The sequence below is a fragment of the Metarhizium acridum genome (assembly GCF_019434415.1).
Source record: "Metarhizium acridum strain ARSEF 324 chromosome Unknown scaffold_31, whole genome shotgun sequence".
NCBI classification, from domain to species: domain Eukaryota; kingdom Fungi; phylum Ascomycota; class Sordariomycetes; order Hypocreales; family Clavicipitaceae; genus Metarhizium; species Metarhizium acridum.
The window spans coordinates 1,721,936-1,745,974 of NW_027094018.1; the positions used below are offsets into that span (position 1 = coordinate 1,721,936).

The 24,039-nt window shown below is 52.8% G+C and overlaps 10 protein-coding genes across 11 annotated transcripts; 3 read left to right on the forward strand and 7 right to left on the reverse strand.

Annotated features, from left to right (window-relative positions):
- Positions 1 to 1,326: 1,326 nt before the first annotated feature.
- J3458_005369 (uncharacterized protein) lies at positions 1,327 to 3,156 on the forward strand (the record flags this gene model as incomplete). Its single annotated transcript, XM_066118761.1, has 3 exons — positions 1,327 to 1,619; positions 1,778 to 2,732; positions 2,786 to 3,156. Exon 3 carries the CDS (start codon positions 2,851 to 2,853, stop codon positions 3,154 to 3,156), a length of 306 nt encoding a protein of 101 aa, XP_065976282.1. The 5' UTR covers positions 1,327 to 1,619; positions 1,778 to 2,732; positions 2,786 to 2,850.
- Positions 3,157 to 4,029: 873 nt separating this feature from the next.
- J3458_005370 (uncharacterized protein) lies at positions 4,030 to 7,222 on the forward strand (the record flags this gene model as incomplete). The annotated part of the gene is made up of 1 exon (XM_007812400.2): positions 4,030 to 7,222. Exon 1 carries the CDS (start codon positions 4,112 to 4,114, stop codon positions 7,220 to 7,222), a length of 3,111 nt encoding a protein of 1,036 aa, XP_007810591.2. The 5' UTR covers positions 4,030 to 4,111.
- A 538-nt stretch (positions 7,223 to 7,760) lies between these two features.
- Positions 7,761 to 8,045, reverse strand: SMY2_1 (kinesin-like protein; the record flags this gene model as incomplete). The annotated part of the gene is made up of 1 exon (XM_066118762.1): positions 7,761 to 8,045. The coding sequence occupies one exon, from the start codon at positions 8,043 to 8,045 to the stop codon at positions 7,761 to 7,763; it is 285 nt and encodes a 94-aa protein (XP_065976283.1).
- A 151-nt stretch (positions 8,046 to 8,196) lies between these two features.
- Positions 8,197 to 12,566, reverse strand: SMY2_2 (kinesin-like protein; the record flags this gene model as incomplete). Its single annotated transcript, XM_007812401.2, has 3 exons — positions 8,197 to 11,649; positions 11,727 to 12,129; positions 12,457 to 12,566. The coding sequence occupies 3 exons, from the start codon at positions 12,564 to 12,566 to the stop codon at positions 8,197 to 8,199; spliced, it is 3,966 nt and encodes a 1,321-aa protein (XP_007810592.2).
- Positions 12,567 to 13,760: 1,194 nt separating this feature from the next.
- On the reverse strand, positions 13,761 to 14,069 carry J3458_005373 (uncharacterized protein; the record flags this gene model as incomplete). The annotated part of the gene is made up of 1 exon (XM_066118763.1): positions 13,761 to 14,069. One exon carries the CDS (start codon positions 14,067 to 14,069, stop codon positions 13,761 to 13,763), a length of 309 nt encoding a protein of 102 aa, XP_065976284.1.
- Positions 14,070 to 14,348: 279 nt separating this feature from the next.
- POP4_1 (RNase P/RNase MRP complex subunit) lies at positions 14,349 to 15,029 on the reverse strand (the record flags this gene model as incomplete). The annotated part of the gene is made up of 1 exon (XM_007812402.2): positions 14,349 to 15,029. One exon carries the CDS (start codon positions 15,027 to 15,029, stop codon positions 14,349 to 14,351), a length of 681 nt encoding a protein of 226 aa, XP_007810593.1.
- Positions 15,030 to 15,220: 191 nt separating this feature from the next.
- Positions 15,221 to 19,883, reverse strand: pan6_1 (pantoate-beta-alanine ligase). Its single transcript, XM_066118766.1, has one exon. The coding sequence runs from the start codon at positions 19,673 to 19,675 to the stop codon at positions 18,545 to 18,547; it is 1,131 nt and encodes a 376-aa protein (XP_065976285.1). The 5' UTR covers positions 19,676 to 19,883; the 3' UTR covers positions 15,221 to 18,544.
- J3458_005375 (uncharacterized protein) lies at positions 15,417 to 19,947 on the forward strand. Of its 2 annotated transcripts, XM_066118764.1 has the most exons (3): positions 15,417 to 15,853; positions 15,928 to 17,782; positions 17,840 to 19,947. In XM_066118764.1, exons 1-3 carry the CDS (start codon positions 15,678 to 15,680, stop codon positions 18,302 to 18,304), a joined length of 2,496 nt encoding a protein of 831 aa, XP_065976286.1. In that variant the 5' UTR covers positions 15,417 to 15,677; the 3' UTR covers positions 18,305 to 19,947. The 2 variants fall into 2 exon arrangements, with proteins under 2 accessions (XP_065976286.1, XP_065976287.1); XM_066118765.1 differs by having other exon boundaries at positions 15,928 to 19,947.
- Positions 19,948 to 20,652: 705 nt separating this feature from the next.
- J3458_005377 (uncharacterized protein) lies at positions 20,653 to 22,769 on the reverse strand (the record flags this gene model as incomplete). The annotated part of the gene is made up of 4 exons (XM_007812405.2): positions 20,653 to 21,150; positions 21,227 to 22,258; positions 22,325 to 22,436; positions 22,494 to 22,769. The coding sequence occupies 4 exons, from the start codon at positions 22,767 to 22,769 to the stop codon at positions 20,840 to 20,842; spliced, it is 1,731 nt and encodes a 576-aa protein (XP_007810596.2). The 3' UTR covers positions 20,653 to 20,839.
- A 746-nt stretch (positions 22,770 to 23,515) lies between these two features.
- Positions 23,516 to 23,839, reverse strand: J3458_005378 (uncharacterized protein; the record flags this gene model as incomplete). Its single annotated transcript, XM_066118767.1, has 1 exon — positions 23,516 to 23,839. The coding sequence occupies one exon, from the start codon at positions 23,837 to 23,839 to the stop codon at positions 23,516 to 23,518; it is 324 nt and encodes a 107-aa protein (XP_065976288.1).
- Between the last annotated feature and the right edge of the window lie 200 nt (positions 23,840 to 24,039).

The following is a 24,039-nucleotide window of genomic DNA, read 5'->3' on the forward strand; positions in this document are numbered from 1 at the left end:
CCTATTACATTATGCCCAACCGCTAACCCTGTAATCTCAACAGTTAGTACCGAACCCTCGTCGACAAGAGGAACTTGTTTCGTGAGGGCTGTGATGGCATCCTTCCAACGACGTAATTAATGGACAGGGGTACGTAGTTATTACTACCTTCTTCATCATGCGCAATAAACGGTGCGAGAAAGTGTTCTCCGCGAATGGGTCAATATAGCAAAGTGTCCATGCCGCTAGTATTTGTTGCTGATAAACGAAACGGTGACACCGAGTAATGTTTGGCGATCTGCAAAACGGAGCCGCATCGAGACACGTACGGCCGAGGTTAATTGCAATACCACCCAAGGCCTGGAGGGCTGAGGGTGAAGGGTTACGGAGTACTCCGTAAGCGGTGGAGGATGGTGAGGACGCCGAAACAGCAAGCGCCAAGTAAATATTCGGGCGAACTGAAGTGTTGCGAGGCTGCCCATGGATGTTATTGGGTTGTCGATGTCGTTTAATGGTGCACCCCGGTACGGAGTATTTGGTCTTTCAATAACTCTGGAAATGTCAGGACTATCGCTCAATAAATGTCGCAGTCCGTGCTAGCGGCCCAACGAGCAACCACTTGAACAGCCGACTTTTGTACAATAGCTGGTGTCAATGGATTGTTCAGACACTAATTTTGGAACTGGAGCGAAACGGAATGGGCTTCCGCCAGCAGCCACAGTATCTGACCATTTGACCGACGGCCACAAAAGCGGCTCCGTTGTCAGCACTGCAGTCCGGTGTCCACCTGACGCTCTGCACCATGACGTCAGAAGATACGCGGGTCTTGGCGACAAGCTTCAAACAGCTGCGGAGTACAACAAGGATAATTGTTCGCACTGTAAGAATCCCCCGTTGCAGGGGTCAATTTGCATGCAGCCAAAAGGACTGGAACGAACCCCCTGCTCATAGAGCGCAGTGAACATTGTGTAGTGATTGGGCCAACCCTAGGCGAAGGTTAGATAGCATTCGAGGACCTGAGAGACACATCAGACTGCTCTTTGATCTACGTTTGGGAAAGTTTGCTCGCGTGCGTCGCAAATCCTGTTATCGACCTCAAGCAATTATTGGCTTTCCCAAGTGACGTGGATGGGACGGGACACCAGTCAGCCAATTCATGACCCTTCTTCGGATGTATCTAGTGCCAAGGTGCGTCAGACTGTCGACGACTCGACTGTAACTCGCAGCGGGCGTGTGTAATGCAACACCCCAATGTCTCCGGCTGCAACGCGGCGACCCATGAGAGAGGGATGTGGGATTCCGACCAAGAAGAACCCATCAATCCAAAACCTGTCGCCATATATGTCATGGCACTTAAGGTCCCGGCTAATTGATATCCATTCTCTCTAGAATCGATTGAAGCGACGGATTTTGCTGTCCTATCGCACTATGGTGGCTCGTATGATCTCACATGAAGCACACCAGGTTGCTGAATCCCTATAGACGGAGTGGAAACAGCCTTGCTGAAGGCTCGGGGCAATCGACGAAGAATGGCTGCTGTCGACCCACGCCGCCATTCTTGCATTTATACTACTCCGTACTACTTACTGGTTGGATGTCCACTTGTTGTCATTGCTGCTAGGCAGAAGAAAGTGAACCTGGTGAGTTGTGGATGCCAAGCCCAGGCTGGTGTTTTGCAGCCTTTGTAGCGCCATTGCGGAGCCCCCCGTGAGGCGCCGGACTCGAGGCCATGAATGCACGCACGGCTGCCCGCGGGCAAACCAGGTTGCGTCTCCCCCAAGCTAATACGTACCTATAGGTACTCATCCGATTCCCACCACGAGTCCGACTCCGTGCTCCATTTCCCACGACTCAACGGCCGGGCCGGTAGCAACACTTTCGCTGCGGCAAAGGGACTCGTCCGATATGAACAGCTTGAGCGGAATCGACACAGGCTCCAACCCCGAAAACTTGTACAGAGAGCATTTAGAATGTCTTGAGCCGGCAAACCATTGGTTTCAACCCTAGCCCTGATGGAGGTTGGCGGGCGCTTGTATGATTGGACAGACCGTTTGTTTGTAAACTGTTGTGTTTTGGCAGCACGCCTGGCTGAACGTGATCCGTTAGCAGCCAGCGGTGTCACGGCCCTCACTGCAATATACAAATAGCTCATAAGCTATGTATTTATGTTTAGAACAAGGCGAGGATTTGAAAATACGCTTGAGGGTAAATCCCATTCCTGATGGGAATATTCCAACGTTAGCCGTCCGCTCCGTACCCAATGCGTGCTCCCCAGACTCGGTACACGTGGACGGAATGCAAATCTGCATGGGAGACCGCTGAATTGAGGGATCTGAAATACATCGACGGCGCTGCACGCAGGTGTTTGGAGGCGTTGACATACCTTGCGTGGCAGGGCTAGCATAGGATCACAACTTGGTCCTTACTCGACGCTATTCTGATGTTAAAGTTTTGGGCTTAAAAATTGCCACCAATGGCTGAAATTCTCGCATCATCTTGACTGCTTGAGCGTTCTCGGGGAGGCACGGCGTCGAAATAGACATGGACAGTACGGAGTACGCGCGAGTAACTGGTGGTTATGTGCGGAGTGTAGTCTCTGAAAAAGTGCCCATCTCGGCATCACCAGAGGAAATAACTAACTTTGCCACAGAGTTTCGCACGGGCGGATACAAGCAGCAAGGATTGATGAGAGGCAATTTGACTCGGACGAAACCAGGCCATCCCACGCCCGTTTGTCTTCAGAGACATTCTAAGTTGGTAAACGAAGAAGCCACAAGAGACCAGAACAGGAATTAATAAGTTACAGATAAAACGAAATGGCAGTGGTTCTATTCTTGGACCCACCTTTACGTTACGCCCAATTTATGACGGATGTTGATGTTTGGGCGGTCAGACATGATGGTGTTTCGGTGGAATGGCAATATGGCAAATGAATGGTCAGCCCATGAACCCATGAGGCCATCTCATGAAAACATTATGGGCCCAGGCACACTAATTAATGGAATTGAAACGGGAGGCAATTTTTGGGAGAAAATTTTTCAACGCTCTAGCCAAGAAGTATTTCCGTTCCCTGCGTCTCCCTCCCCATGGGTCATGGCAAGCATATTAAACCGAGCTGTGTGGGCCGAGTCATTTTGTGGGCGATACGGTTCTGATGCGGGACGGACCAGACTCTAGCTGTGGATGCAGGACCCGTCATCACGGTCAGCCTTGTCCAATAAAGTTGCCCGAGAGCGGTCTTTTGTCTTTAATTTAATTTATTTTCTTTCTTCCCTTTTTTTTCGGTCCGTGCAATGCGTTTTGTTCTTCTATTGGCCGTGGTTGTCTTTTAAGAGGTGAGGACGGCACACCAGGGATCGTTGTGGATGCAACATCTTGAGACGCTTGGTCTGTTTTTGCCTCATTTCTTCAAAAGCGAGGCTGTGTACAGTACATTGGAGGCCGATGCTATAAGAATCGATTAAATGCGACTAATGTGTCAACTGGTCTGTTGCATATTGGCCGGCGGTGGACAGGCGGCAGTGTCAGTCTATAGACAGCTTTACCTTGTATCGAATCCATTTGCTACCGTGCGAACGTTGATGTGTCGCCACGGAACGTCACCGTATCTTGCTCGGTTTTGGTCGGTCTAGATGCATCAATCTGTTACGGACGGCCACGTTTGCGAGGTAGGTTTGCGAGGGGTCGAGACTGCTTGAATACATGGAGGGGCAAGTGAAGATTTCAAAAATTTGTGCCCCGCCCCCACCATGGCTCATGGCAAAAAATGTCTGGCTTCACTTGAGCAGGACGGAAAGCACCTAGACGAGGAAAAGCAACTATTCGCGTACAAAAGAATAGTACTGAAGAAAATGAAGTAATTTATTTGTTTCACAAAAGAATATAGAGAAAGCAGCTAAATGCTTTGGTGCCACGATTAAAAAAATCTCCATGTGACTGACGATGCTCCAAACCAGGTCGAATTTCTTTGACCAACTCTTCCCCTCCACCACATCAGCTACTTCATCAGCAAGAAAACTGCTGCCACGCACAAACTTCGACCCTTCAATCGCCAAAATCTCCCATGAACCATCCCTCACTCTGATTTGACGGGAAACCTTCAACTTTGACGAAGACGGGGGGAAGGCGAAATATGGCGGCGCATAGTCCGGACCCTGCGGCCTGGAAAGTATCAGCCTCATGCTCACATCACGATGCCGCCACGAATCTCTCTATCCTGTCAGAGGGCCAAGCAGCAGCTCATTTGATCGAGGCTCATGTGGCCGAAGTTGCCAGTTCGCTACGGCAAAATCAACCTGGCTCGCCATCTACTGTCGATATCTCTGCCATTCCCTCTCGGGAGAGTCTCCATGTGGGCCTGGCTGCTCTTGATATCTTTCTTCAAGCGAACGTAACCGGGCCTGTGGTGCCTGCGGACAAGCTTGCGTTGATCCAATCGAGATTCAGCAAGGCTTGGACTGCGCCGTCATCCACTGATACAGACCAGTCTGCCGCTCCGACGCAGTTGCATAAAGCCTGCTTGGCGCATCTTGAAGTTGATGGCGTATCTCCTTACAGCTACATACCTTACCTTGAGCTCTTCTCTCTTGCTAGATATATTTTCAACTCGGTCCTATCTAGCGAGGCCCTGACCGCTGCGGACCTTTATTTCCAAGATAAAGAAAGCCGCCCTGTCAAGTATAGCCTGTCATGGATCAGACTTCGCATCAACACCTGGCATCACAAACTTCTTACCCAACCTAGTCTCGGCCCTGGGTCAAATTTCACCAAGAGCTCTCAATGGAGCGAGGTCCCCAGCTTAGTTTCCAGAATATTGATCGACATGGACACGGTCCGTGGCCAAATAGCCGGCAACGAAGTGTGGTCTGAAGCAGAATCATGGGGCCGCCAAGACAAGGCCTACTTCTTCGTTGAAGCTGCTAACAATTACATCCTCCTTGGACGTCATGAAAAGGCCAAGGGTGCTCTCAAAGAAGCCTCTCGGCTTACAGGACTGAAGTATGCCCTGTCCGGTGCGCTTGGAAAGCGAACCAAATTTCAAGAGAACAGTGTCAGTCAGCTGGTTGTCCTTGCCCGTAGCAGCACTGACCAGGATCTTATTGAGGAGGATGGGGGTGATGAGGAGGAGGAGGCGAAGCCAGACGCGCTGAAGCTCAACGACGACACTCTCTTGGAGGAAATACAGTTTTCAAACCATCATGACAAGGATGGAGAAAGGGAGAAGGAACTACCGCCTTCCCTGGCAGATATATCCCCGGATAATCAACCCCAGCTGGCTCCCCTTGATCAAATCATACTCCTCACAGAGGCAACTCTGAAGGATGCCTTCTCACCCGTTGATACTCTTACGTCACAGGAAATACTGCCCTACGCTGTTCGAGTTCTCGCCGATAAATCCACCAACTGGCAAATTTATACACAGGCACTACTCGTACGCTCACGGATTGAAGTCCACCGCAGCAGGACGGTAGAGCGTGGTGTATTGCAACTGCAAGCTGTGGCAGACCAGGTTCTTACAGACACAAATGTCGAGACCGAACCCGCTCAAGGGTCTGACGAAAGGGCAGAAAATGAGAGCGACGTGCCGACTATTCAAGTCACCGCCCCTGGCCATGAAAATGCGGTTCCACCACCCAAGGCTCAAGTTCCTACATCCTTCTTACCCGCCCCTAAAGCAACTGAATCGGCCCCCGCTCATGTTCGCCTCCGGTACATCGATGCCCTATCTACGCCACCCCGATGGCATCTTGAATCAGAGCTTGCATACGCGTGGGCTGGGGTTGGCTCTCTTACCTCCGCCCTCGAAATATTCAAGCGCTTGCGGCTTTGGGCGGAAGTTGCCCTGTGTTATGCCAGCGCTGCCGCCTCTGAGGACGAGGACGGACGTGGCAGTGGTGGTGACGAAAAGGCCAAGTCTATTGTTCGCTGGAGACTGTTCCACCCCACAGCTGAAGATGCTTCTGCAACATCTGATCCAGATGACCAGGATGTTGAAGACGTCATGCATCTCAAGGCAACCAGTTTCGAAGGCCCCGAACGAAGCCCTCCACCGCCCAATGCCGCCAGACTTTGGTGCATACTGGGAGATCTGGAGAACAACCCCAAGCACTATGAGCAGGCATGGATCATCTCTAAGCAGCGGTACGCTAGGGCCCAAAAGTCCCTCGGAGAGTACTACCTCGCGCAGAAAGATTTGGCAAAGGCTCGCGAGGCCTACAAACTAGCCACCTCTGTTAATCGACTAAGCCCCGACCTCTGGAGTCGCCTTGGTGATATTAGCCTTCGCCTGGGACAATTTGACGATGCCGCGGAGGCATACAGCCGCTCAATAGGCAGTGCCAATGACGTGGCTGGCGGAGAAGATGCCAGAACCTGGAGCAATCTGGGAAGTGCCTTGTGGAGCTTGTACTGCGAAGTGACTGCCGAGAAAAAGGACACAGTCCCAGCAAACAATGAAGCCAAAGCCGCTGCTCGCGAAGATGACGAAGAGGACGATATCCTAGAGGGCTCAGGAGACAAGTCACGCGACCCTGCCACCCTGTTATCCAAGTCCCTGGCCGCCTACAAGAAAGGCGCATCCATTGCCCACGACAACTGGCGAATCTGGGACAATGTCCTCACGCTCGCTGCTCGAATGCAGCCCCCCGACGTACCAGACATGGTCCTCGCCTTCACACACATGCTGCGAATCCGCAAGACGGAAGACGCCATCGACACAGACGTCCTCTCCGCCCTCCTCCAGGATGTAGTCCTCTCCAAAGAAAAGCCCGTCGGAACAGGCGTCTACGAGCCACCGCGAGGATCCATGGAACGCCTGGTCACTCGTCTCCTAGAAGAAGAGATCGTGCCACTCATCACGCACCGCGCCGAGCTATGGTCTCTTCTGTCCCGTCTTCGTGCATGGAGAAGGGACTATGCAGGCGCCATTGATGCGTCTGAGCGCGCGTGGAGAGCAGCCGTGGGGTCGTCTGGCAGCGGTCTCTTGCCAGGCGAGGTAGCTGCGGACTCGGTAGATTGGACAGCAGATCTGAAGGGATGGACAGAGGTGGTCAAGCGGACGGATGAGCTTGTATCCATTTTGGAGAACTGGGGACACGACGTCGAGACGGTGGGCAGCAAATGGAAAGGAAAAGCGCGTAGTGCAATTCGTAGCGTCATGAGCCGCGGAAAGGAGAACTGGGAAGGATCAGAGGGTTGGAATATGCTGGAAGCTCTGATGGAAGGATTAAAAGTTTCGAAATAAACGTGCCCTCCCTCCAGAGGTGAAAGCAGAAGGATGAAGAGGGGATGGGGAATGGTCATCAAAGACGGAGAAATAAGGACGCGTCTCGAGGGCAAATTGATGCTGGTGTGATGAATGGTGTCTTTAAAAGTCCATATACGGTTGTGCATCACCCAGTACCTTCAATATAAGACACCGTATTAATTCAAGGGGTGAACATTTGCCATGTCGGTTTGGCAACGCTTCTGCCCATATTGAGGCTACCTGATTGCTACCATATTTGGACAAAATGGCTCCTACACGCTGTACATATCTTAATCGGCGCTCTCATAACCTAGACATTGAGTGTCCTACCGCATCATCATCGTAACCACGCATTTAAAGCCAGAACAGTTTGTCTCCAAACAGATGCAACAACAGCAGTTTCGCAAACCAAAGTTGCCTTCATCCCAAATTACTGTCTCCAGCCAAGCTAATCATGTGACAGTCCGTGTCTACGTCCAACAAGGGTTTTATCCTATGCTTAACGTTGCTTCAAGAAGTGGAAGAGCGATTGTCTTTATTTCTTGCCCTTCTTTCGGCTTGGAACTACCTTGAAGCCAGCGCCTTGGATTCCGGCGTCGGTATCTTTAGGCTGGGCGCTTCCACTTCGCTTTGCAACTTCACTCCATCCACCTCCGGCCGCAGCTGTTTTCGCGGCTTCTCCAGGTGACTGTTTCTCTACGACACCTTTCTCAGCCAGCTTTTTTCGCCGCACATATTCAGCAGCGAAGCGATTGCCGTCCATGGTAGTAGAGCTGGCGTAGACGGCATCTGCAATTATGCTCGAGTCGAGAGGGAACATATTCAAGTCGGCTTGGAGCGAAGTTACTGTGGCAGCAAAGTTAGTTCAAGACCTCGCCAGCACGATGTTTGCTAGTCTTGCACTGGCAGTGCATTGGGACTTACCATCACACGTGAGACCTCCTCTGGAAAGCTCTCGCAGTGTCCATTTGTTAAACTCTTCCATTCGCTACATTGGCCGGCTCAGTCTTACTAGCGACGCTGCCAACAGTCGAAGCCGGCTTGCTGATAGGTCTACCGGGTGTCGGAGCTTGTGCCTTGACATTAGAGGAGCTCAGAGACCGTGGAACTTGGGCGGCAGCTGGTCCGTTTGGTACCTTGACCTTACCGCCGGCGCCAACGGTTGCCCAACCGGCGATGGATGGGCTTGCGGCCTGGGGTATAGATGGAGAAGGCAAAGTATTAGGCTTGCCCGCGAGATTGGCATAGCTCTTGGAAACATTCACAGGCATCCCGGATTGGCTAGCAACATCCTTTGCCTTCTGTTTGCGAAACTCCTCCTCACGTTGAATTTCGGCCAATGTTTTCTTACTACTAGCAGAGCTAGACGTCGCGGGTCCAGAAGATGTTCCCTTGTTAGTTCCCGGCTTGGTCCACGGGCTAGAGGCAGAAACAGGAGAGCCGTGTCCCCAGGTGCTCGTAGCAGGAAGACCCGCGGCAGCGGCAGCAGCGGCCTGCTTTTCTTTTTCTCGCATTAGGGCAGCCTCCTGCTCGATTGCAGCTTTGCGGAGAGCGGCAGCGGCTTCTTCAGCCTTGGCAGCCTTGCGAGCCTCAGCCTCTTGTATCTCTTTCAGACTGGGTCCCTTTGTCCCCTCTTGGCCTGGCTCCTTTGCCCATGGAGCCAGGGGTGGGGGTTGAGCCGTATCTGGAGTACCGCTTTGGGATCGGCTATATTGCTCAGGTAGGTTGGATCGTGCTCGTTGAGCTGTCGGTGCGGGGAGAGGTGTAGCGGATGAAGGAGGAGGAAATGGCATTGGCATGTCAGCTTCCACTGGCTGGACGCTTGCTGCGGCAGCAGCCTGTGCCTTCTGCACCTGTTGGGTGAGCGACAAGGTGCCATCCTCAGAAATCTTCTTTTTCCCCTTCCCGCCCCGAGTAGGATGCTGAGGAGCAGAAGTGTCGAGGGTAGCGTCAACAGCAGAACTAGTCTCTTTCTCGCTTGCCAATTCAGTCAGCCGCTCTGCGTCATGTTGTGCACGTAATTCCTCAAATTCCTTCAGTCTGCCACGGAAGCCCTCCTGGTCCTCGGTAAGTTGTTCGGTACCAGGAAGGCTTCCCCTAAATCCGGTGTCTGTGGCTTGCTGCTGGTCATCCGTTGCCTCGTCACTAGCACCACGCATACTTGCAAGAACCTCACGCTCGGCCACAGATAGACCGACTAAGTCGTCTACTCTAAAAGGGTCTCCGTTTCCCAAACCACCTCTCCCGGCAGCCTGGACCCCTGTTTGAGTATCAGGAAAAGAACCATGCTGCGGAGCGGCAGCTCCGATGGGCTGTTGCTGGGGGGCAACACCAATGGGTGACGTCATGCTGCCGAAGCTTGGCTGGCTTTGTAGACTGTGAGCGCTGGAATGATGCTGGAGCCCGGGGCCTGGCATTGGGAACTTGGGCATGGTCTGCTGGCGCATCATATACTCTCGTTGCTGGGCCATCATGTACTGTTCCTCCTGCTTTCTTCGTTCAAGATTATTCTGCTCCTCCGCCGTCAGCGTTCTGCCAAAGCTGGGGAACACTCCACTCAGTGGCGGGATGACACCACCACCTGTCGTTGGGTTGAACGGGCCTCCTTGAGGAGCTGGGCCATGTGGAATACCGATTTGCGGTACCAGAAATGGTTCGCGTGAATTGCCAATGCGGCGTATCAGCTGACCAAGGGGTTCGAAATCCGAGTCCTCAATCTTCTTGACCCGAAGATCAGGAGTAAAGAAGTTGGCCTTGTACCAATCGTTCATTTCTAGTCCGGTAAAAGGCCCCTGCATGTGCCCTTGAGGATCAAGATACACCCACCTCATCCTATCAGGCATGACCATCTGTCTGGTTTGAGTTCCGGAAGGGTCTGCACTTCCTTGGGCACCACCGAACGGTATACCACCAGTGACTGGCGTGAATGATTGAGATCCTCCGACCCCAACCTGTTGGACATTGTCAGGCGCACTAAAACCCGTGTGAGATCTGCCACTGTCACTCGATGGGAAAAGTTCTTCGAAGACGCCTCTGTTAGGTCGCATAGGGCTTCCAGTATCCCGTGTTGGACCGGGTAAAGTGCCTCGGCCAATAGCTCCTAGGGGGTGGCCCTGCAATGTGTCATTCATGCCATGCTCTTGATCATGTCCTTGCATTTGGGCCTGCATCGCCGTAGGGAAGAGCGACCCAAGCTTGCTGCCACGGCCAATGCTTCCTGTACCAAGTCCAGCGCCGGGGGCTCCAAATACGTTACCCAGGTTGGACAGGCCTGGTGACTGCATATCTCCAACGGGACTGAACAAAGAACTGCCAAATGCATTGCCAAAGCTCGGTCGTTCTCTGTCCGGCGTTCCTGTAGATGGCCCGGCCGGAGCTGGCCACCCGGACAAACCTCCCAACGGATAACCTTTTGCACCAACGCTGGAAGTCTGACTGCGGTCACTACCCTCAAAATTAGGCGCACCGAATCCCCTGGATATGGACCCGAAGGTGGCTGATGGTTCGTTTTGTCCTGCTGCGAGGGGTTGCTCACCAGCGCCGGTTTCCGTTTCATCATGTTCGTGACGCTCCGCAAGGGGGCTGCGATAAGGATTGGTCTCTGACGGACTGGCTGGTCCATCGTGCCCTTGCTGGAGTCCAAGATTGAGCCCTGACATACCAAAGTCGCTTGTCGAGCCTTTCACAGGAGTGCCAAGAACACCTACGCGACTGACATGGGAGTGTCCAGCCGAGCCGGTGTCTTGTGCGCCACCCAGGACGGCACTTCCAGACAATTCGTCGTCACCAAATGGGTCAGTATCAGTGCGAGGACGTGTTCGCCAGGAGTGCTGTGATGAGGGGTTTTGGGTGTCGCCAGATTTGGCAACATTGTTATCCGAAGTATCCTTGGGAATCAAATGAGCTAAACGACTACCACTCGCACCGGGGGCAGCGCCGCCAGCCCTCCTGTCGCCAATCGTGGATGAGGGCGGCATTGCAAAGTTGCCAAAGCCGCCACCCGCAGGGGTCGTTGGGTTCGAAGAAGGCCACATGGACATCCCGGCACTACCGGCAGTATTCGAACGCATCAAGTTCCCAAAAGGCAGCTTAGTAGTAGACTCTCGCGCAGCTGCGTCGGCTTCGCCGTCATCTGGCTCAGACTCTCGCAAGTCATTGCTTCTTCGTTGCGTCCATGGCGAGGAATCCTCCCGAGAAAACCTGCTGGCCGCGGTTGGTGAAACAAGAGCACCACTGAACGGGTTCGATTCAATAGTTTCACGTCGTCGTGTTCCCGGTCGTGTAGCGGATGAGGGAGATATGACCCCGAACGAGTTTCCGGAGCCCTGGGAAACAGAAGCCTTTCGGCCATTCACATTTCCCTGATGGCCGTCTTTGTTTTGCGTTGGGGGTTTCAGAGGCGAGTTGATCTCGGTAGAAAAGGCCTGAATCAGAAAGAATGATGTTAGTCCGATGTGAAGCAACACAAAAGGCAAGCGATTGCCTCAGTCGGAAAACCTACCTCCTTTTCCTCTGTCGAAAATTCGTGCAAGCCCATGGGAGCAGTATGTCCATCATGGTCCCAGCAGGCACCGGGCTCCTGTGGAACATTACTGTCGTTGGTCTTTCCCCAGCCCCTGACATTGCCACCATTAACGTGCGTCGGGTCCCATCCAGGTATAAAGAGGCGTGTCGGATCATCACCTGGCTTTTGCGACCGATACAATCCCAACAGGTCATCCTTGGTGTATCGTGCAGGTCCGGCGTCGTAATTTGAGGGCAGCACTGGGGTTGTGTCAACTGAGATTGGTTGCTGAACAGCGTGGTCGGTCGAGGGGGCTGATTGTGAAGCTTGGCCGATGGGGGTCGTTGAGGAGCGTCGGAGAGTGAGGGTGCCATTAGCAGATCGGCCGTCTCTGCGCGACCTAGCCAGAAGAGTTAGCGATAGTTGCGCAAATTTAATGGCGAATGTTGCTTCAGGTTGATTGTGAAATAGAGTAGGATAGGAGCTGGGCATCAAGCGGTATCCGCACTGACCACACGTGCCCATCGATCTGGGAAGCGCGGTGCGTTCAAAAGTATGCCGCGGAAAAAAAATAAAAAATAAAAAAAAATGACCTGGTGCCATTGCCGCAAGGGAAGTGTCTCCAAGAGAAAATCCAAGCAATGCGGTCATTACAGAAACACCAAGCATGGAAAATGCGCAGACACTGGCGGTGGAGGGCACAAATAGGAGCAAATATCGAACTCACCAGTCACCTCCAGCAGCTCCCCTTCCATCTCCTCTGCCGCCCCTCGCATCCCGATTCGCATTCTGACCAGCTGCAGCCGAGGCAAAGCTGGAAGGAAGATTGGATGTCATACTGTTCTTCACCCACGGGTCGTGTGTTGTGTGTTGTGCTAGAATGTCGCGCCTCACTAAGGGTTTTCTTTCGTCCGTGTTTGTGGTGGACGGAAGGTCAAAAAGGGCGAGTAGGTGAGTGTCGGTGTAATTTTGATTGTACAAGTAGAGGTCGATGCAAAGGATGCTTTCGGAGCGATTAAGCAATGCAAAAGTACGCGCAGAGGGCTGCTGATGAAGTCGTGTATGGCATACAAAGCGTGAGGTGGAAGTTGACGGAAAGCTAGTAGAGCTGTGAGGCTAGTGGGTGGGAAAAACCTGAGGTTTGGGCAAAAGGCAAAATTGCAATACGGAGAAGTCGAGGTGCAGCCACTTGCCCCCCGGGTGCCACTTCCCTTCCATTCCGTCGACGCAGGCGCCGGAAGACAGCACCAGGCCAGCCCACGGCGCCCAGTGTGCCAGTGTGCCAGTGTGCAGACAGTCACCAAAGTGACGGCGGATGGCGGGCCAAACACAAGTGGCTGGATTTTCAAGTCCACCATCAGCTCTTCAAGTCCTTTGAGTGGCTGGGAGTTGGGAAGGCATGTAACGCTAAGCCGGAAGAAGCCCCTCCGATCTTTACCCGGCGCCGCTTCGTGAGGGCTGAATCCTAACGTGGAGAACACTCGAACATGTGCAATATGGCAGTATGACAATATGGGCGCAGAACGCGTGCTCCAAAGTTTGCGCCTGCAAGGTCCTTTATTGGGTTCTGAAACGACTCACGCGGGCGTAGAGTTAGAGATTCAAGCTTCGATACCGGGTCGCTACCTTGGCAAGTATAATTCATAGACACTCGGGAAGAAAATCCACTTTTGCATCTACGTTGCTGTACGGAGTATTAACTATATTTGCCTTTAATAAGGGTCCATAATTACTGGTGAAATAAGGCTGTGGTGACTTCCAGTGGCCGGGGCCGTTTCTTCCTAGGCCCTTGCTGGACGCTTAACATGAATCAGCCAAAGACAAAGTAAGTGTGCCCAAGTCCGGCATACGCAAAAATGCACTTGGGACGTCGAGGGTATATTTTTTTGGGCATTGACAATTCTTAGGATGGGTAGCACGAGGCACCGTGTCCACGTTTTGTGACCCTTCGGGAAGCGTCATTGCACCGGAGAAGCCAGTTTCTACAGCTACATACATGATGGCTGCGCGTTGATCTGGTAGTTTTTGATCTTATAATCGCAGCTGTTCTTCAAGACATGCACAGGCCGGTCGACGGCTTAATTCAACAAAATATGTCAAATCGTTCAATCCGGAGCCTGTGAACAAATTGTTTGTCCCCTCTAAGTTATGTTGGCTATTTTGCGGATGCTTTCTGTTGACGACTTTCCAATGAAAGTACAAGGAAGAGTTCAAAATGCTGGACGTATTGAGTCGAAAGGGCATGTCGTACATAAACCTGCCAAGGTGAATCCTTGAATGACGTACTCCCGGGTCGTCTACTCCCAATTTCAACGCAACCATGCTACGTGTGATGAGCATGATAAAAATGAGACTGAGATATGGGCGCTGACTGTGACAAACGAGAGGGATGTCTGACGGATTTGACTTGGCTCAGGATCTACCTAAAGCAGAGTTATGCCAATCTCAATCCATATTGCACAGATGGGTAGAAAGTGGATGAAGTAAAGCCGGCCTGATGAGCTGGAGGCAACGAAAACAACAGGTCGCGATACTGAAACTGCTCTGGAGGGCTCCAGCATAGGCTTCGTGCAAAGTTGTCCATTTCAAGAACAAATGACGTATCCACAAGATCAGTTCTTAAAGATCGGGGAGAAAGTGCTGCTTGAATTTTCTGTTGGCGCGGTCCGCGGAACGAAGCATTAGTTGATCTCCCAAGACTTCAAACACAAAGGGTTTGGAATCAGTGGCCGTTTGGGTCGTCTCGGGCCTAATTTCAATACGGAATGTCGTTCCTTCTTTGGGGATAATTTTGATGCCCTTCTTTTCAGTGATTATCTCGATAACGAACTTGCGATCGCGAACAATGATGCCTTTCAAGCCCACACGTCCTGGACATCGGCTTCTGACGACCTCGGTAAGAGCACCATGAAGTTCCGCGCTGGCCAACTTGGCCGCCGCCTCAGGGCCACGACGGAATATATCACGTCCTAAAACCTCCCTCGCATAGCCTTGCCATAGTTCGTAGAGTGGCTCATATATGCTGTATTTCTGGCCGTCCTTGGGGATGTCGTACAGCCCTAGCTTCCGTCGTTCTCGAGATGAGAGAGGCTTCGGACGGGCCTTGCTCCTTGCCTTCTTTTGGTCCCGAATCTTTCTTCGCGCGGTTCGAGCATTGACTGCGGCTGGCGAGGGCGAAGATGGCCGAAGATGTAGAGAACGGTGTTGGATTTTTTCACTGTATATGCGGTTGACGCTATCTGGAGAATGGGCTCTTGCAAGCAGATCCTGCGTAAGCTGCTGGGGGTTTGTTGCCGCCATATTTGCTGGCCCGTGACAATTATCTCATGCACAGACGAAAGATGTTGGAGATTGTGCGATGTCGTAAAGGCGTCATATCAGCCCCGGCGGGTTTCGAAGCGGCGTGGTGTGATTATGCAGATATTTGGCTTACGGGCAAGAAGATTCCAGACTGGTGACCTCTCTGACATTTGGGATCTTTTTCAACTTCTCCACAGTCAGGTCCGAGTCTGCCCCACAAGTGGCGCACCAGTCGGTTCAGTCTTGACTCTTGAGTTTACGGGTCAGCAGTGCTCAGCCACAGGCGGCTCGGCTGCTGTAACGCGGGGCCACCAGCGCCCAACTTGGTGGCCGATGTCCAGATGTCGGGATTCTGGCTCAAAGCTCCCACCAATGGTTTCACATGTTGGCCATTCCCTCGGCTGATCGTGCAATCGGCCAGCTTCCCCCACAATATTATCCCGGCCGCTCGCCCTTTGGCTATTAGCTTCTTAACTTCATTCCATGCTGTCCAGAGTATCAACATTCGTCGGGGATGCCGTGCTGGGTGAGCCTGCTGTTTGATGGTATTGCTGACGCCAACTAGCACGATCCTCAGCAGCTCGCTTTAACCATCGGCGCCCGTGTCACCATAGTCTCTATCTCGCTCCCTCCATCGCCGGCAGAAACATGCCGCCCAACGACGAGCCTGCCGAAGCTGGCAGCAGCTCTGCTCCCGATCTACAGATTCTCGGTGATGAGATCACCCTGCAACCTAGTGGTTATGTTGAACCGGAGGGTGGCCATGAGGGCAAGGAGGAGGCATTGCTGAACCAATTTGCCTCGTTCCGCGCCGAACCATTACAGTACCGCGACACCTACATATCCCAAGAGAGTCGGTAACATGAGCTGAAGCACATACTGACTGGTTGTCCTGTAGATTCCTCCGAGAAGTCTCGCTGTACGTTTCGGGTCAGGGTTGGCGAGCATATAACAACGTAATCGGACAACCGGCCTTTTATTCCGGCTTTTCAGAGAATATGAAGTCAATGGTTCTGTCAGCACCACTGCTTCAGGAACGCATCACAAAGCTTGCCGAGGACAGGGTCGCCGTTGAAGTCAAGGAAGGACTAATAAACAAAGCAGACAAAGACTTTGGAGTAAAGTGCGCCCAGAGGCGAAACGCTCTCGAGAATGGGCTCCAGGAAGTCGCAGAAAAGATGACCGACGACATGATCTGCAAAATGGAAAGCAAGACATTTATTCGCGGGGCCTACTACATGGCTACCCAGCTTTTGACCAGAGCCTATCACCAAGGAATACACGTATCCAGCGAGGAAGTTTTGCGCCTACGAAAGGTTGCCGATTTTGCTGCCAAGAAGAAACAGAGTATCATCTTCCTACCCAGCCACCGATCTCACGTCGATTACGTCTCGCTGCAGCTCATTTGCTATCGCCTCGGCTTAACATTGCCTATTGTCGTTGCCGGAGATAATCTCAACATCCCGCTCCTCGGCAGCTTCCTGCAGCATGCTGGTGCCATGTGGATCAGGCGATCATTTGGTGACGATGCCTTATACACCACGTTGGTACAGAGCTACATCGACACTTTGCTCCAAGAGGGCTACAACTTTGAATGTTTCATTGAAGGAGGCCGCTCTCGAACCGGGAAGCTGTTGCCGCCGAAATTCGGCATTCTGAGCTTTATTCTTGACAGCATTCTATCTGGGCGGGTTGATGACGCAATTGTTTGTCCCGTCAGTACTCAGTATGACAAAGTCATTGAAACTGAGGGCTATGTTACTGAGTTGCTTGGGGTGCCGAAAAAGAAGGAGAACCTGGCAGATTTCGTTTCTGGTGGCTCGTCTGTTCTTTCATTGAAGCTTGGTAGAGTTGACGTCAGATTTCATGAGCCGTGGAGCCTGCGCAAGTTTGTTGATGAGCAGTTATCTCGCCTTCCGTCTATTCCTCCTGGCTTAGACACCGACCACCACAACCCTGACGTGAGAGCCGCTCGTGAAAAGATTTTGAGGACCATGGGGTACAAGGTGCTAGGCGACATCAATGCCGTGTCCGTCGTCATGCCAACCGCTCTTATTGGCACAGTTCTTCTTACACTGCGTGGCCGTGGAGTTGGTTTTCAAGAGTTGATCCGCCGCGTTGAATGGCTCACTGCCCGAATTCGTGCCAAGGGAGGGCGTGTCGCTCACTTTGGAAACGCGCCCACATCGGAAATCATCCATCGTGGTTTGGATGTGCTTGGCAAGGACCTTGTCGGCGTTGTCAATGGCCTAGCTGAGCCAACCTTCTATGCGGTTGACCGCTTCCAACTGTCATTCTACCGAAACATGACCATTCATTTGTTCATCTATGAGGCCTTGGTTAGTGCGGCAATGTACATGCATGTCAAGCGTGGTGGTGGACCTGCTATGCAAGATATCTCATACGCAGAACTGAAGGACCAAGTCTTCTTCTTGTCCTCCTTGTTCCGCGGCGAATTCATTTTCGGATCCGATGGCCTTGTCACAAACTTGGATAACACTCTCCGGGGCCTCGAGGCAGACCATATTGTTCGACTCGATCGTGATGAGAGTGGCACTGTCACCACGATCGGGCTGTCCATGGAAGAACGCAAGGCAGGCCGCGAGAATTACGATTTCTATTGTTTCTTGATTTGGCCGTTCATAGAAGCCAGCTGGCTTGCGGCTGTCTCACTGATGGGCCTATCGCCACCACCTGGGAGCAATGGAGACATTTGGGTTGAGCAAAACAAAGCGCAGAACAGCGCTCAGCTCGTAAGTGAATAACTGGAACTGGCGTCTTTATCATACATGTACGCTAACTCTGAACAGTTGGGTAAAACTCTCTACCACCAAGGAGATTTGTCGTACTTTGAAGCCGTGAACAAGGAGACCCTCAAGAACTCATACACCCGTTTTGAGCAAGATCAAATCATTCACGTAGTCAAGTCCAAGGACCCCAAGATCCCGCCTAGGATTCAACTCGATCCAGAATGGCGGCCGCCGCGAGACCCCGAAACCGATGCCCTCGTTGCTGCAGGTAAACTTTGGGATTTCACGGAAAAGATTGCCAGTTCACGACGAGAAGGCAAGAACCGACGCGACGGGGCCACGGTCAGTGTGCGTGTGCTAAGATTGACCGACCAGTTGGGAGCCAAGCTATTCGCCGAGGCTGTGGACGGCGAGAAGCAGGGGAAGAACAAAGTTCCCAGTCGGCTCAGCATCGAGGAACAGGAGGCGCACAAGAAGGATGTGCGGAGGAGGAAGAAGAAGCTGAACCAGCGGGCACATTTGTAAAAATATGAACATGTACGTTTGTACAACCCGAAAACGTCTATATACCCATCATGAATATCAACGCTTCTGCATGCCATGACTTGGTCTTGACGACGCTGAACCCCGCGCAAAGTATTCAAGCCCCGAGCCAGAAAGAGCCGACCCGCACATGACCAAAACTGTAGCCCTCTTTATAATGTACAACAATAGCAGCGGCTAAACCGCTATAGCCGCTGACGCACACGCGCCGTAGGACAGAACTCAAGCTGATTTGGGTGGTAGAATAATATTGTCAATCAATCTGACAGGAGGGCCACCGGAATGGCCCAGATCCTCGCCCTCATACGGCTCTTCTACAGGCAACATTCGCACCGCGCCGCTCAAAACAGCACCCTTTGCCACATCGACAGCGTCAACCTCCTGCAAGGAATCCGGGTCGGCGAGAGAAATATAATCGACTTCGAATTGAGCCCGTTCACCCGGCTTCATGTCCATCTGCGCCCTGAGCATCATGGCGCAAACATCCTGCGCAGCGCCAAGGATGGTGGCGCGATCAGTGTGTCCTCCGCGGTAGGCATTTTCGGCAGCTCGCAGGGCGGTATTGAGGACGACGGCCACCTCGCGACGGCGAGTGCCGAGGTAGACGTTCCGCGAAGCCATGGCCAGGCCATCAGTCTCGCGCTCGGTCGGGCAAACGACGACTTCCGTGGGCACCATGAGGTCCTTGACCATGCGCCGGATGACAACCGTCTGCTGGACATCCTTCTGCCCAAAATACACGCGCTCGGGCTGCACGATGTTGAAGAGCTTCATGCAAACCGTGGCGACGCCCCTGAAGAAGGTAGGCCGGCTGGCACCCTCGAGAACCTCGGCCACGGGCGTGATGGTAACGAAGCTCCCCTTGCTGTCGACGGCCTGTCCGGGGAACCCAGAGGGGTACATCTCGGGCGTGGTCGGCGCAAAGATGGCGGATATGCGCCCGAGATTGGCCCCGTCATCGGCCAGCTCGCGATCAAGCTTGGCCAGCGCAGCAGTGTCGGTCTCCCACGTAACCGGGTAGGACGACAGGTCCTCCTTGACGCCGAACTGGGCCGGGTTGACATAAATGCTCACGACAACATGGTGGTTTTCCCTGGCTGCGGCCCGGATCAAAGCAAGATGGCCCTCGTGGAGGGCTCCCATGGTAGGGACGAGCCCCACGCTGCGATAGTTGATCATGTGCGGTTTCCTCCATCTCCGGACCTGTTCGACCGCGCGGAGCACGCGTATAGGCGAGGACGGCACGGTCTCGACGGCCGTCCGTAATGCCCTTGACCACATGTATGGCGACGGGCCACACCGCGGGCCATGGGCAGCACGTGCCCCGACCCGAGGCGCTACCAGACGCTGCATTGCCGTGGGAAAGCCGAGGGGGGAGGAAAGGGACGGTGTGTGAGGCGGCGTGGGTGGAGGGGAATGACAAGAGAGGGAAAAAGTGTATTTTCCATTTTTCGGGCCGCAATGGCCTTGAAAAGGAGTCTGTTCGTGATGGTTTCTGCTGCGGAGATTTGGGGACGCCGTAGTTTTTGATGGGGAATGAGAATGAGGGCCAAGGTGAGAGAAAAGGCGGATGAGTCAGCAGCAGCCTGAAATGAACCCAAGGGAGCGCTGCTGCGACGTCGTCGTGTTGGGATGTGAAATTTGAAAAAAAAATTAAGAAATGGAACAAATGGAAAACTGAAATGTGCTCCGGGCCAAATAATAGTGTTTTATACCCGAGTGGGAGTCTGAATCTATGAATTGATGAAAAGTTTGCGGTGAATACTGATTGTTCTGCCGTGCACATACATCATGCATGGTGGGTAGAGCAAGGATGAGCAATGGCTTTGAACTGTATTGTTCTTAGTTGGGAACTTGGCTGCCTAAAGTATTCATGTTTGCTCCCAACACATGATAATCTCGGTAGTTTTACACGACCATGTTACTTTCAATTGATTGTTGAGCGAATAGAGTCGGAAGTGGAAAACATGCCACGTACATATCCGCCACACCAGTCATGGTCACGGGGGTACGAACCGCTGTCGTCGCAAACAGGAAATTATGACTGTGGATCATGGACCTGGGATTGAAATCTTTGGAAAAATCACTCAAGTATTATTCGTGGCTAGTGTCGAACTCGGACTATTTCAGGCGTGGAGAGCAAGGGCCTCTTTGTGAGGGTCCATGGGTATAATTATAACCCTAACCCTTGGAGGCAGGCTATATGAAGTTTGAACAACACGAGCAGGCAAACTTCGCTGTCAGGCAAGAATTCGCATTTCGATCCCTTTTCCACCCAGCACTTGTCGTAACTTTGAGACTATTGGTAATTTATAAGAGTGTGTAAAACATGCGGGAGATTGTGCTCATTAACCTGCTATCAAATCTATCAACAGTATAATATAGAATTCCGTCCTGCGCCAACAGTAAACCTCGCATTCCCACTTCCCAATGCAATCATTAGAGTATTCTATTCTAAATCAGATCAATTCCGAGTATCAAGTTACTTGTGGAGACGCATTATGAAGCATGTTATATCTAGGCCATGCCGCCACCAGTCATACTTGCCTGCTTCAGCTTCGACCATCGGGTGAAACAGCCGATGAGAGTGGCGATTCCAGTGGCAGCGATGCACATGGCAAAAACAACTTTAAGACCAGCCATGTAGCCGACAATGACAAGAGGCTGTTGGTCCGCAGGGAATGCGTGTCGAATCTCAGTAGCGCCGGTGAGGACAAGGGTTCCCAGGTCGACTTGGGGTGCGTTCTTGAGAACGTGGCCGACCATCTGATTGATGAATGCAGACTGGCTTCCGGAGACGAGATAGGCACCTCCAATGCTCTGGAAGACTAGAAGGATTTCACTGGTTAGTTGTTGGGGGATCAATCGCCTTGGACGATAAATACAGACGTCGTAGACACTTACAGAGGAGCATGCCGGTGGCCGCGGCAAGATCTTCCGGGGAGACTGAGCCCTGAACAGCAATCATGGGAATCTGGAAGGCGGTTCCCCAACCAAGGCCGGCGACAATCTGGTATCCGATCCATGCACCGGTAGAAGAATCGACGTCAAGCATGTACAGGAGACCGGCTCCGACGGTGGCAACGGCGCCACCGCCGAGGAGCATGGGCTGGTATCGGCCAGTCGCAGAAACGTAGGTGCCGCTGAGAATGGTAGAGATGGTGACGGCAACGATGAATGGCAAGTTGCGAACGCCGCTCATGGTTGGGTTCGTTCCGTGGACGGACTGGAAGTAGATGGGGATGTAGTAGATGGCGGCGAAGAAGCCGCCGGCAAAGATGAAGGCAAAGGCGCTCATGACCCAGTTGGTGCGTTCCCTGGCGAGTCTAGGAGGAACCATGGACCGCTCGCCCTGGAAGTACTGAAGGGCAGCCCAAGCCGCCGTGATGGCGACAAAGCCAACGAGGAGGCCAATGACAACAGACGAGTCCCAGGCGTGGGCAACGCCGCCATACTGCACAGCAAGGATGTAGGTGACGGTGGCACCCATCATCAAGACAATGCCGAGAGGGTCCATCTGCAGCAGCTTTTCCAAGAGAGTGGCCTTGACGGGGACAGCACTCTTGGGCGTCTGGAAGAAGATCAAGATGACCAGAGCGGAGAGACCTCCGATGGGGAGGTTGATGTAGAAACACCATCGCCAGCTGACGTTGTCAGTAAATGCGCCCCCGAGAAGGGGACCAATGACACTAGCGAATCCATACGAAGCACCGAGGATGCCGGTAAAGGCAGGCCGCTGCTTGGGAGGAGCAGAAAAGGCGATGATGGTATAAGCGCCAGCCCCGAGACCAGCGGCGCCGACACCAGCAATCGCGCGTCCAGTAATGAGGGCCTCTGCGCTGGGGGCAGCACCGCAAATGACGGATCCGAGTTCGAATATGAAGATGGCGACGAGGAAGGATGTCTTTAGTGGGAAGTACTTGTAAACCTTGCCCCCTATTCACGATGGACTTAGCAACGTCTGCGACTATGATGAAGGAGGGACAGGTGACCAGAACGTACATGTTGACTGCATAGAACCAACCGTCATGAAAAAGGCAGCACCATACCAGCCTACTTTATCAAGACCCTTGAACTCGTCGGTGATTTTAGGAATGGCGGTAGCAACAATGGTCTATGTGGAAACGTGTCAGTGGTGTTTTGACAAGGAGCAGCTAGAAGCACGGCCTACCATATCGAGAGACAGGAGGAAGACACTCATGACGAGAGCAACAACGATGAAGACCATTTTAATACCAGAGGGATATTCGGCATCGTCAGGCACATGGTCAGCCACGTTGGACGACACATGGTCATGTTTCTCTTGCATATCATTATTACGCCTTTCGTTCTCGCCGTCACTCAAGTAATCGGCCTTTTCCGACACTTGGTCCCCGGCGATGGTCGACGCTGAAGAAATGGTTCGATCCGAGTCCTTGGGAGCCGCCAGGCCCGTAGCGCTGGCCATTCTGGGCAATATTTTGTGTCGTGCTATGTTCTATGCTGAAAGGCGAAATGCGCCGTGGGAGCAGAGACTGAACAGTGAGTGTGAGCCGTCGAGGTGATTATCAGTGTTGTAGAAGATTGGCAACAAGGGATTCAAAGGGTTGGAATATATGTATATGTATATATGTGTGTACGTGTGTTTTCATAGAAGGTCCCCGATTCTACCAAGTCGCGGATAATACAAGTGGAATATTAAAGGGAGTTGACAGGGTGACCCCAGACATACATATAGGCAAAAGACCAACGACGATGAATTGACAACTCAAAGTACATCCAGTTCCTCCGCCCTACCTGGACCATAACACCTACCACCATACCACGACTCACTGATAATCATACAAATAGACGCGCAGAGATGATGCGGTTAGCCATGCGGAGTTTACGACCCATCCAAGACCCCGAGGCCCAGCGGTGCATATTGTCGCGGCGAGGTCATGACAACGAGACAGAATTTGGATAGCCTAACCACACAACAACCGGCGCTTATGAGCCATAACGGGATGATGTGTCGGTGCGGTGGATACACACCATTACGTTGTACGTGGACATTTTGTGAGTCCATGACAATCATGAGTGGCCAGCCGCATGCAGCCTGCCCGGGTGCATCCCCGGCCTGAGACTTTTTCGATTCGACGGCGCCCTGACGAACCCGCCAAGTCCGCAGGGCTGATTGTGTAAGCCGCCTAATTTAGCTTCAAGCGGACGAGTTCAAATGTTACCAAGCAAGTCCGCCAAGACGGGCAAAAGAAGGCTTTGCTTGATGGGGCTCGCAGTTGATGTTGCGCCGGCCGGGATGTCGCCAACCAGGCAGGGTTCTCGCGTTATGGTTGTCGCAACCTTCTGCTCCTTTGGGCTCACTGCTCCCGCCGTGCTCTGCAGCTCGTTGCTCATTGAACGCCGGCGGTGACGTGAGTCACAACATGGCTCATGATGAGTGGGCGCGTGAGGTTGCGGTGAGACCGACGACTTGCATAACGCCCTCCTGGTTTGCCCTGGTGTCGTCCGTGTTCCGGCAATTACGGACTTGGGCATCTTCAGGCAAGCAAGCCCTCACAGATCTGCCACACGGCTGCTTCGCGCCATTCCCACATCTCGGACGTGGCCACGGGGGTTGTACCGAGTGGCTTGAAAGAGTATCGGACAAGATGGATTTCGGCGGAGTTTGCGTGATCCGCTGTCCGCACCTCGTAGTCACGTGGCTCTTCGTATCGTCGTAGGCTTCCCATGGCTGC